The following is a 12,434-nucleotide window of genomic DNA, read 5'->3' as shown; positions in this document are numbered from 1 at the left end:
CCATCTCCTCCTTCTGTTCCTCAAGCATCTCTGGGCCTGGTTGCCTCTTGGGATTCTTTTCTTCCAAATAAGAGAACATCAACTGATAGCCCTTGAAATTGATCTCTGAACTCCCCCTGGTTCAGGATCCCATCTCCACCAGACCTACAGGCGCCAGGCCCTCTCCTCAGCATCAATCCCTCTCCCGCTGAATTGGTTTCTGCCTGAGCTCATCTCCCCCCGTACAGGTCGGCTCACCCAGGGGCAGGGATAACAGCTGCACTGAGAGGCGGCCCTCTTACCGCTCAGCTCTCGAATCAGCACTATGGGTCTGTGCTGCAGCGCCACCCCACTCCTCTGGCCAAGGTCCCTGGTGAGGGTCGAGGGTCCCAGCAGGAGCCAGAGCACCGAGTGGACAACCGAGGTGTCGTTCAGCATGACGTTGACGGACAGGGCCCACTGCTGTTTGATCAACAGCCGCCGATGGAGCATGACCTGCAGGGAAGAGTCATCCGACAGGCCCCGCCTGGCCCCTGGTGGGCCTGTGGTGACCAGAGGGGCCTCCTCCTACCTCCATCTGCCCGCTCCCTTGGCTGGAGACACCATGCGCCTGCTCTGACAGCAGCACCAGCCTGCTCTGTCTGTCCTGGATGAAGGCCGACTGAGTCATGGGGTAGTAATTCTGTGGACAGAAATATTGCCGGAGTGGTGGTCATGGTCATGGGCCAAGGGGGCCACCTGATCAGGCATCTCCCTCGGGCCCCCACCAGCCTCCCCCACAGGCACAGCGGCAGCTCAGGGCGGCACTGGTAGTTGGGGGGAGGGGCTCTGACTTGTGAGGTGGACGCCCTGGGATTCAAATCCAGCTCCACTGCTTCCTGACCTTATGAGCTAGGGGACTCAGGCTGCCCAAGCCTGTTTCCCCACCTGTAAAAGGGGCTCCAAAACCATCCCTGAAAAACTGTGGCAGGAAGGGAATGAAGGCTTGTGTGTCCGTCCAATCTGAGATAGGCTAATGGTTGCCCGATAGTAAAGGGCTCAAGCCTGGGCTGGAAAGCGGTCACACAGTCCACACCCTTTGCTCTGTTGGAGCAAGATGTCCTGGGCTGAGGGCCTTGGACTCTCTGGAGCCCAGGCCACAGTGGGTGAGAACCAGCCAACAGGGATGAGAGGGACCAGAAACTCAACAGAGCAGGGAGGGGCCACATTCCCCACAGGAAGGAGAAAGAACTCACATGGATTGAGGCTCAGGAGGTGCCCAGCCTGGCACTGCTCCTGGATCATCCCTGCTGATCGCACAGCGCTGGGGGGAGGTTACCCCCTTTCCCAGGAGAGCACTGAGGCCCAGGGAAGCCAGGGGACTTGCCCCAGGTCATGCTGCTGGGGGCAAAGCATCTCAGAGCTGAACTGATTTCAGAAATCAGCCTGTGCGGTTTCCCTGGCAACCAGGCAGTGGTTCAACTAAGAGCAGCAAAGGAGGGTCACGCTCGCTCAGGCCTGGACAGGCACCATCTGCTTCATCCTCAGAGCAATCCCAGCAGGTCAGTCATCTGACAGAGGAGGGCACGCGGTGCCCACAGTGGACCTCAGGGACTTGCCTTATATGTGGGGGCACCAGAGTTCTGACCTCAGGTCTGAACAAGCCTGGGTCTCAGCCCCTAATGCACACTTGGGTAACAGAGGTTCTGGGAGATGCTCTGGAGGCCTCTGCCGCTGGACCTAAGGGGTGTCTCCAGCCTCTTTTGAGAGGCAGCCTCTCAGGTCTGCTCTGTGGCCACTGTTCCCAGGGGCACCACAGGATGTACCCGAGTGAGAGTGTTCACCATGTACTGCTTGTAGGCTCTCCGCTGCATCTGGTACCCATGGTTGTCAGAGTAGAGGACCCGGGCGGTGTTGAGATGGGTGCTGGTCCTCCAGATGGCCTCGTGATTCAGCTTCCAAGGGGCCCACCCTGTACTCCTGCTCCATGCGATGACACAGCAGCTCCCCGTCAGCTCCCGGGGGCCTGCGGGCCAGCTGGGAATAGATGGTGTACGTGGGGTCCCTGTCATTCACCGTCCTGGAGGAGGAGCAGAAGAGATACGTCAAGCTGGGGGAGACTTCCAGAAGCCAGTCCCTTCTCTTTTCATTCCTCTCTTTCCCTCCCTGCCTCTTTGCTGCCAGGCAGGGCAGGCAGAGGGGCTTCTTGGGCAAAAGAACAGGAGGAGCCCGCTTCACCAGAGGCACTGAGCACCTGGCAAGTTCTGGGCTTACTTCTCTGCATTAATGAGAACACAGGAACGGCTCTCATGTGTATATCATTGTCGGTTTCCCAGGTGGCTCAGTGGTAAAGTCCCCCACCTGCCCGTGACCACCTACTGTGTGCTGTGCACAAGCAGAGGGCTGACCTCACCTGTAGAAGCATCATCAAATCTCGGTCAAGAGCTGCCCCTCCAGGATCTCCATTTCCACAGCCGCCCACACTGGCTTCGCTGTACCATTAGGAGCAAACACGTAGTTATCGGAAATGGATACCTGACTCTCGTCACTGTTATTGTGATATTCCATGAACTCCTGGGTCACCTGGATGGTTCGGTTACTCTGTCTGCAGAGGTGGAAAAGAGAAAGGAGTATGATTGTTGTGGACAGTTTCTTCCAGGAATTCTCCTTGTGATGGGATCCAGGCTCAGAAGGCCTCTATTTAATATTAAGACACCAACATAGAACCAGGAGTGAACAAAAATAACTTCCTCAGAGCCTATGTGACTGTCATTGAGAGGGTAACAGGCAGGAAGGCCAGGGGTCTCCAAATAGAGGAAATAGCCTGCAAGTGTCAGACATTTTTATCTCTCTTAAGCGGCAGGAGGAAACAAACTAGCAATATTTTTTCCTTCTCTATACAAATTTAAAGGGAGGTTTCTCTTAAAATATTGTGTTGCCATAATGACACCCGGCTTCACCTGAAGTTAGCTATTCTCGAGTCTAGAGATAACCAATGCCTTTTTCTTATGGAAATGTTTGTCTTAAGCTATGCTAATGTACTATGCCTTTACCCCAAACTCTGTCTCCAAGTCGGTTCCGCCTCTTGGCCCAGAACCTACTTGACAAACCAGTATGGATATTGTTCCCCTAATCTATGTAAATGAAACTATTTGTATGGTGGTCTGCCCTTCTTCAAGATTCAAGTTAATCATTTTATGGCCCAGGATAAACCATTTGGTGCCAAGATTATCCCAAAATGCATCTTATGGGTGAGGGGCCTGGTGCCATTCTGAATTTTAAGACATTCCTTTCTTTCATTAACAGACTGCTAGTGACTATATAACATCCAGCTAAAGACTAGCAGGGGGGTACTCTTTCTGCCCCCTTCTGATGCCTATGTCAGAAGCTTTCTCTATCTCCTTTATACTTTAATAAAACTTCATTACACAAAAGCTCTGAGCGATCAAGCCTCGTCTCTGGCTCCGGATCGAATTCTTCTCCTCCGGGGGCCAAGAATCCTGGTGTATTCGCGTGATTCAACAACAACCTTTCATCATGAGGACCCTCAATGAAGCTCATGCACTCAGCTTGGACAAAAGCTCCGTGGACTCACCAAGAGCCCAGGAGGTACAGATTTTCTCCCTATCCAGGAAAGAATCCCACAGGAGGAGGAGAGAGAGGCTGCAAAACACGCTCCCAAGAGCATAAGCAGAGGGTGTAACACGGTTTCAGAGGCTCTACTCTCACTGCTTTATTGAGTTAAATATTTATTTATCTATTTCTGCTTTATTGACTATGCCAAAACCTTTGACTGTGTGGATCACAATAAACTGTGGAAAATTCTGAAAGAGATGGGAATACCAGACCACCTGACCTGCCTCTTGAGAAACCTGTATGCAGATCAGGAAGCAACAGTCAGAACATGGACATGGAACAACAGACTGGTTCCAAATAAGAAAAGGAGTATGTCAAGGCTGTATATTGTCACCCTGCTTATTTAACTTCTGTGCAGAGTACATCATGAGAAACGCTGGGCTGGAGGAAGCACAAGCTGGAGTCAAGATTGCTGGGAGAAATATCAATATCCTCAGACATGCAGATGACACCACCCTTATGGCGCAACTCTGTGGGCACACAAAATAGCACAGACATGTACGGTGTAACGTGGTGACTTGTATGGTATGTGAAATATATCAACACGCTTGTCATATATGGAAGAACAAAGGCCCTCCTCCAGCAAACTGGCCCTGGGGTGGTCTGCGCACATGGTGGCTGCCCCCCTCAGGCCTCTGCACAGGCAGGTCCTTCTAAGGAACCACTGTCCGCTCGTCTGACCCACGGATTCCCTGCAGACTGCGAGGCCTCAGGCCTGGCTCTGGGTGTCTCGTCCCTGCCAAGCCTCCTCTGAACCGCCCTCTGTCTATTCCAACAGGCTTCCCTCTCTGTGTGGCAGGTGCTGGCTGTACCCCTACTGGGAGGTGAGGGAGCCGGGTGAGAAGCACACTTCCCTCACCTGAGCCTAAAGCACCTGAAGACACACAGACACCAGGCAGATGGACAGCAGGACACTCCTGGGAAGGGCTGGGCGGGGGTGGGACTTGGCTGTGGGGCACCCGCGGGTGGGCAGAAAGGGATGGCGAGCTGGAGCCGGCCCTTCAGGAAGGGATGTGGGGCCTGAGTGATGACGGAGCCCAAAGCCAGCCTGCGGCTTCAGCTTTCCCTGCCTGACCAGGGAAGCTCACATGTGCTGGGGTTGTACCCCATTTCTGCTGCCCCCCACACCCTCTGCTGACCTCCCATGCTGGCTGCAGTTGGCCTTCCCTACCTGCCTCATGCTCTCCCAGACGTCCCTGTGGACTGACTGAAGGACAGAACTTCCCATGAGCCCCACTGAGGGGCAGTCCTGGTCTGAGCTTACAGAGCTGCTGACAACTGACAGGGCTGAGCTCCAGGTGATGCTTGCCTTTCTCACGTCAACACCCCGTCTCCCTCCCCTGCAGTCTGCCCCCTTTCCTCTCTTTCCTTCACATAGGTTTCTAGCCGGTGCTCCTCCTAAGCTTCCTGTTCCCCTGAGTCTTCTTCCTGTGAGGAGGTCACAGGAGGAAACGGAAGTGGGTGTGTTGGAAGAGGCAGCTGAGGAGCAATGAAACTGCCTGGGATGGGAGCTGAGGATGGACAAGGGTGGCTCCAGACTCTGGGAGTCAACTTTCCCCTGATAAGTGACTACATGAGTGAATGGATAGATAGATGGAAGGATGGATGGAGATGTGGAGGGGTGGGTGCAAGGATGAATGTGTGGTGAGTGGATGGATGGATGGGAGGGTTGGTGGATGGATGGATTTTTTGTGTCTCTCAATTTAAAAAATTTTTTACAACGGCTACACTTTTTCCATGGTGAACTTTTCAACGCCCCCCCCTTTTTTTTCCTGTGGAACAACATCTTTGGAATAAACAAGTTCATAAAAGATTTTCTTGACCTGGCCCAGTCACACACTTCTCCAGCGCCACAGTTTGAAAGCATCAATTCTTCAGCACTCAGCCTTCTTTATAGTCCAACTCTTACATCCATACATGGTTACTGGGAAAAAAACATAGCTTTGACTCTACAGACCTTTGTTGGCCAAGTGATGTCTCTGCTTTTTAATATGCTGTCTAGGTTTGTCAGAGATCAAACCAGTCAATCCTAAAGGAAATCATCCCTGAATATTCATTGGAAGGACTGATGCTGAAGTTGAAGCTCCGATTCTTCAGCCACCTGATGCGAAGAGCTGACTCATTATAAAAGACTCTGATGTTGGGAAAGATTGAAGGCAGGAGGAGAAGGGGATGGCAGAGGAAGAGATGGTTGGATGGTATCATTGACTCAATGGACGTGAATTTGAGCAAACTCCGGGAGAGAGTGAAGGGAAGCCTGGTGTGTTGTAGTCCGTGGGGTCATAAAGAGCTGGACATGACTAAGCAATTGAACAACAAAAACAAGACTCACACACCTAGAAATAGAGCTGGTTACACAGCAAGAGGCTTCACCATCATCACATCCCTGACATACAACTGAGGAAATGGAGACCCAGGTGAGGCATTACCTGCCCAGGTCCCAGGACCCTCCTGGGCTCAGAGGCAGCAATGGCTGCACCTCACCTCTCCCAGATGCTGTGCATCAGGTTGGTGTCCTTGTCCAGGTACACGGTGTAGCAGTCATTCTCCATGTGCACCAGGCACCTGCCCGCTTGCCTACGATTTGTCCTGGGTCTGCGGCCAAACTGCTTGGTGCTGTATACAGAGGCCCCAGTCTCCTGAGTGTCCTCTGGGCCCTCGTCATGGGCCTGATGACGTAATACCGGTAACTGAGTTCTGGGGTCATGGTCAGCACAAGCAGGTCATAGGCAGATGGTGTCTCCTTTGAGTTCTGGACCTGCGAGGCCAGAGGGACAGGATCACATGACGGATGTTACGGGGGGAAGACATCTCAGTCTCCTTGGCAACCCTGGGCTTACACACCTCCCGGATGGAGTGCTCGCTCCCCACGGAGGCAGCAGGGTCATCCATCATTGGGCTGAGCTGGGCTCCCCTCCTGCATCCTCTATGCTCAACAGGGTCCCAGCCCAGCCCATACTCCCTCCTCCTTCCCTCTCCTTTGGGGCTGAAAAACCAACATCCCTCCTTCCCAACTCTCCCTGCTGTTTCCTGTCTCTGAACTTTTGCTCACACTGTTCCCTCGACCTGGAGGGCCTCCTCTTTGGAGGGAGCTCTCTTGTCTTTTCATCCTCCAATTTCCCGGAGGAGGGAGGTTTTCAGGATTTTCTCCATCTCTAAGTTATCTGATTTAGGGATGGGATGAGGACTCTGGATCCATGTAGGGAGCCCCCTCACTCTCTAGAGAATGGGTCCCATCTCTGGGCTGTTGAGGGTTTTGTGGAGGGGGGCAATTAACAAGCTCATGTTGCTTCTCACCACCTCCAGTCTGGTTGTTCTCTGAACTAAAGCAGACACGATATCCCCACGCATACCCCTCAAACTGTCCTGAAGGCTCACCTCCACTACAGTTATCATCTGTCACATTCTCTACTTTCTAATTTTGTTTCCTACTTGGATCCCCCTGCTAGAATACTAGCCCCCTGAGGACAGGGATTTTTGTCTGCTTGCTTATTAAAGTTTCTCCAGCACCTAGCATAACCCTGACATGCAGTAAGTGTTCAATAATATTAAATGCATTTATTCTTAGTGGGTATTGCCTTTAGGTGGGGAGAGGGGATGTTGTGTGTTAGGTCTTCTCAAACAATATCCTTCCCTCCTCCATCAATGTGAGACAATCTTCCTCCTGTGTCTCAACTAAGTGCTGGTTCCTGGTCATCACTCCATATCTTAACTGTCCATTTCTGTGTCTGCTCCCTGAACCCCAAGTGACTCTAATGTCCAGTACTCAGCTTGAGGCCACATCCCAGATAGGCATTTGGAAGTGTTTACTGAATGGCCAAGTGATGGCAGTACCTGTACCATCTCTGCAAGGAAGGATCAGCTGGGGATATGTAGGGCACCCTCTGGAACTACTTTTAGGTCCTGGTTGTGGACGGAGATGAGGAGGAACCACACACTCACACGGGATGTGGGTGTTGCAGAAAGAGGCAGCTTGGGCTCAGCCCCTAACATGGCACATCCATAATGATCCACCTTTAAGATCCCTTATGCCCTTCCACACAAGGTGGAAATTTACGAGCGTGTGTGCTAGTTCATTTAAGTCATGTCCATCTCTTTGCAACCCTATGGACTGTAGCCAGCCAGGCTCCACTGTCCATAGGATTCTCCAGGCAAGAATGCTGGAATATGTTGCCATGCCCTCCTCCAGGGGATCTTCCCAACCCAGGGATTGAACCCGCATCTTCTGAGGCTCCTGCATTGCAGGCAGATACTTTACTGCTGAGCCACTGGGGAAGCCCAGAAATTTATATGAGAATATATATATTCCCAAAGGAGAGGCAGAAGGCGAAGCTTCCCATGCAGCTTAGATCACCCTGAGACATTCCAAGGAGGTGACAGAAGGCACTTCTGGTCATGTCAGATGCCCAAAGCCCAGGGTCAGTCCCCTGGGTGGATCTCACTGACCCTGATGGGCAAGTGCCCCATTATGGTGATAGCAGAGTTATTTCATGATCACGTAAAAGTTTCCCACTTCTAGGGGTCCCTGCCTGGATCAGAGGCAGTAACCACAAGTGCAGCTGAGGCAGGACTCCCACCCATACCTGGGCAGGCACGGGGTTGCCTGTCTCATCTGTGAGGTTGACCTCGGGGAAGTCTGCAGTCGGGGTGATGATGGTGGTGACTGTCCAGGCCAGGGGATGGTAGACCATGGCAAAATGCCCCCCCAGGCTCTGGTCCTGCACACAGACACCTGACACTCCATACATCTGGATGCCCCTCGGAACAAGGGAAACAGGCTGGTGAGCCTCGCCCTGCAGATCCTAGGTGAGTGGGACAGGCTGAAACTTGGGATTAGACATGCGGCACCCTCTACACTGTTCATACTATCGTCCTGATTCCCAAGCGTGGGGGTGGGGGGGGTGGCCTTCCAGAAGCTGAGGGTCCATGAAATCCTCACCCATCTCTCCCTGTCAGCCCACTTTCCTGGTGAGGACGGTGAGGCCATGGGAGGTAGGATCACCTGCACAAGATGACGCATCTCCTAAGGCCTGGCTCCAAAGCACTTGGCAAAGGAGGGGTGGAGAATTCTCTGGAGTTTGGAGGGTCAAGTTCAATTACCTAGTTCAGCGCTGGAGGCCGCTGTGATACTGACCTGGATACCCCTTCCATTCCATACGCCACCACCCCCCCCACACACCATGTCTTGTAGGTTCTGTCCTTTCCGATGACTCCCTGATTCCTGAACACCCACACTTTCCAGCCCCTGGCCTCTGCCCAGGCAGCTCCTATGGCAAGATGCCTTTCTGGGGTCCCCACCTACCGCTTGCCCAGGGAACTGCCCTTCTGAGCTCATGGCAATGGAAGGTCCCACCAGCACTGAATCAGAGCCCAGTTCTAGCTCTCTTTCTGAGACTGTCTTCCCCTCCCAGTCCCAGTCTCTGTGGGCAGAGGCCCGTCTGCTACACCCTTGGTCCCCAGGACCTTTCCCAGGTATGAAGTAGGATGGGATTGTACACAGATACAGAGGGGAGGACGGAGCAGGTGAGGCGAGCAGCAAGGCCAGAGGGGGAGGGGCATGGTGACAGAGCAGGCTGAGTGTGGACCCCTGCAGAAGGCGCGGCAGGCCTGGCACCTGCCCAGGGAGACCAACTTGTCTTTGCTCAGGATTTGCAGGGATGAAGCCCATCAGTTTCAGGCAAATGGCCTGATCAGTCACTTTACCTGTGTGAAACTGTCATAGTCACACAAGCTGGTCAAATGGTGGGCCTGACATAATGTGGCCCCAAGCTGAGCTTGGGAGGGACCATGTTAGCATTTATTTCTCCCTCTAGTTGTCACATCACCCCTTCTTTGTTCACAGAGAAGAAACAGAGGCTCAGAGAAGTGACTGCCCCTTGCCAACTTCCTGATGAAAGTAAGAACCACATCTGGGATTGGGACTCGGCGTTTGAAGCCCAGTGGAACAGGAGTCTCCACAGACCTCAAGGTTCTCTTCTTAGAAAGGTATGGGATCCCCGCCAGGCCTCAGGATCCACCACTGGGGGCATGCTTGCCAGAGAGGACCAGGGACCTGTCCTGGATGATGGAGGCCATCAGCTTGCATATCCCCTGCATCCCGGCGCTCAGGTGCTCCACAAACATGTCTCTCACTTTGGGGGTGTGAGTCCCTGTGATGGCGTAATGGTGCTGGACCTGGGGCCCCCCTAGAGCTGAGGAGTGGGGTCAGGACCTGCCCCTGCTCAACACCTGCTCTCCTGGCACCCACTGGGCACTGGCTCTCCTTCCTTTTCAGCGGGTGCTAATGGAGAAGGTGAGGGTTCCTCCCGCTTTACAGAAGAGGAAACTGAGGTCAGATAGACTGATGGACTTGCCCAACTTTGTTTACCTTGATCTGAATCCCTGACCCGGGACAAAAAACAGACTTCTGGAAGTGACCCCCGCCCACTACCACTCCCAGCTTCACCTCCCAGGCCTAGTCATCCCATAAGTGCTGCTAACCTGCTCAGACACGCTCCATACATGACCTTGAACTTGTCTGCACTGAGTAGGGGTGGGATTACCTCTTTTTCACTGAAGTGAAACTGAGTCACCATGGGGTGAAGTGACATTTCTGGCCACTCCAGTGGAGGCATAAGTCAATCTGCTTCACCCCCCTACACACAGTGACTGGTCCTGCCAGCCATTAATTCCCTTTGGGTAACAATGAAAGTCATGGTCAGTGAGGCCCATTTCTGACTGGGTGAGGACACAAGTTATAGAACTTCTTAGATCTCAGTTTCCCCATCTGTACAGTGGGGGACAAATGAGATAGAAATTAGTGAACAACTTCCTTTGTAGCAGCCACAAAGCCCACAGGGCTGTGTGTTCAGTATATTATCCCATTCAGTTGGCTGCCTTCCTAGGTAGACATGTGGTTCTCATTGTCCAGGGAGTGAATTGGGCTCAGAGAGGGAAAGTCACTTGCCTGAGGCCACACAGCTCAACTGAGATTTGAACCTGCACAGGACGGTTGGGCACCAATACTGCTCCACTTTGCCCTTCACCCTCTGGGTGAACCTGGTTCTAAAGCTCACTGAAGCCACAGGTGGGAGTCTGGGGACCTAGCCTTGATGCAGCTTCATCATGCACAGGTCCTGGGACCCAAGGTGACCTCAGTGTTCTCATCTGTCAAGTGGACCTGTAGTGACCGGGGACCGGGAGGATCTGGCGGCCTAGGGATGGGGAAGCACACACCCAGGAGGGTCCCATCCTGTTCCTGCCACTGAGAGGTGTGGTGTTACCTCGGAGACCGCCCAGCGGAGCTTCTGGAGCTGCTGCAGGCCCCAGGCCTGGTCCAGGAACCGGTGTGGAGCCAACATGAAGCGTGTGAACATGGACTTCCCGGCGTAGAGCAGAGCACTGGCTCGCCGCGCCAGCCCCTTGAGCCCACTTCGGGAGGCATAGAACCCAGTCCCGGAATGAAACATATCTAGGAGAAAAAGGCCAGGAGTGGGTGTGAGGTCCTGCCCATGGAGGCCCCTGAGCCCTAGTCTGGGAAGGGCTGAGGAAGATTCGGCCAGTGAAAGGTCTGCCTGGATAACCCGGGAGACGACCCAGGATAGGCATTGATCTCAAGGCTCCTACCCCAACTAGGCCAGCAAAAGCACAAGACCCCTGAAAGGGCTGGGTAGATGGGAAGGTCTGGCTGGTCTGGGCCAGGCCTGGAGAGGCCTGGACCCTGAGGTGACAGGAATGTTGGAGACATGAATCCCAGTGTGAGCCTGAGGGTGCTAAGCCATTTCAGTTGTGTCCAACCCTATGTGACCCTATGGACTGCAGCCCGCCAGGCTCCTCTGTCCATGGGATTCTCCAGGCAAGGATACTGAAGTGGGTTGTCCTGCCTTCCTCAGTGTGAGCCTGGGACCCTGGGAAAGCCTGTGAGCAAAGGTCTTGGAGGACTTCAGGGGAGGAGGGAGTGGGATGAGGGCCAAGAGGACAAGACCCAGAGGGGAGGGGCCTAGAGTGCTGGCAGCCCCTGTGTGTGTCACTTTTAGGGTGAATATGAGCCTGGACAGGCCTGCATTTCAGTGGGGTCCCTCTGGCAGCCTGCAGGGAGGGGCAGGAGAGGTGGTGGCAGCTGAGAGAGGCCAGTAGACACTGTCCTGACCCTGACTGAGAGGACAAGTTGCGGGTGGGAGGACGGAGGCTAAGCTCCTTGGCGACAGGCTGTCTCAGAAGGTGGTTCAGTGTCCCCCACTATTTCTGCTTCCTGCCTCCTCCCCAGGCTGGGGGTGGTTTGGTGATTTAGTTGCTAAGCTGTGTCCAACTCTTGCAACCCCATGGACTGTAGCCTACCAGGCTCCTCTGTCCATGGGATTCTCCAGGCAAGAATACTGGAGTGGATTGCCATTTCCTTCTCCAGGAGATCTTCCTGACCCAGGAATCGAACCCAGGTCTCCTGCATTGCAGGCAGGTTCTTTACCATCTGAGCTACAAGGGAAGCCTCCCAGGCTGGGCTGTGCCCCTATTCCCTGTTCGTCCCTCAAAGGACCTGGCTCAGACCAGGAAGGGTAGCCACCTGGCCGGGGGAAGGGTCACAGATGCAAGGGTCATCCACAGCTCCTCGCCCGTGATGAGTGTGTACAGGTCAGGCACAGCCCTCCACAGCCTCAGCTCTAAGCTCAACACCAACTGACCAAAGCTGACAAGATCCCACAGCCCTCAGATCAGGACCCAAACCTCCTCTGTGATGTCCAGTCTGATTAAATGGTGTTTCCTCCAGTAGGCAGAGAAGGAAATGGCAACCCACTCCAAGATTCTTACCAGGAGAATTCCATGGACAGAGGAGCCTGGCGGGCTACAGTCGATAGGGTCACAAA

The 12,434-nt window shown here is 53.7% G+C and overlaps 1 protein-coding gene across 1 annotated transcript in view; it reads right to left on the bottom strand.

The window, feature by feature from the left end:
- LOC104994295 (epididymis-specific alpha-mannosidase-like) overlaps positions 1-12,434 on the bottom strand; it is a 42,427-nt gene that overhangs the window by 7,167 nt on the left and 22,826 nt on the right. Inside the window, 11 exon segments of the mRNA XM_010847802.1 lie at positions 282-474; positions 551-661; positions 1,785-1,913; positions 1,915-2,038; positions 2,372-2,563; positions 6,079-6,247; positions 6,250-6,352; positions 8,178-8,306; positions 9,293-9,307; positions 9,640-9,768; positions 10,857-11,044. Of these exon segments, the coding sequence (XP_010846104.1) occupies positions 282-474; positions 551-661; positions 1,785-1,913; positions 1,915-2,038; positions 2,372-2,563; positions 6,079-6,247; positions 6,250-6,352; positions 8,178-8,306; positions 9,293-9,307; positions 9,640-9,768; positions 10,857-11,044 (1,482 nt within the window).

This window comes from Bison bison, unplaced genomic scaffold (genome assembly GCF_000754665.1).
Source record: "Bison bison bison isolate TAMUID 2011002044 unplaced genomic scaffold, Bison_UMD1.0 scf7180017864255, whole genome shotgun sequence".
NCBI lineage: Eukaryota > Metazoa > Chordata > Mammalia > Artiodactyla > Bovidae > Bison > Bison bison.
This window is presented reverse-complemented; position numbering and strand designations above follow the sequence as displayed.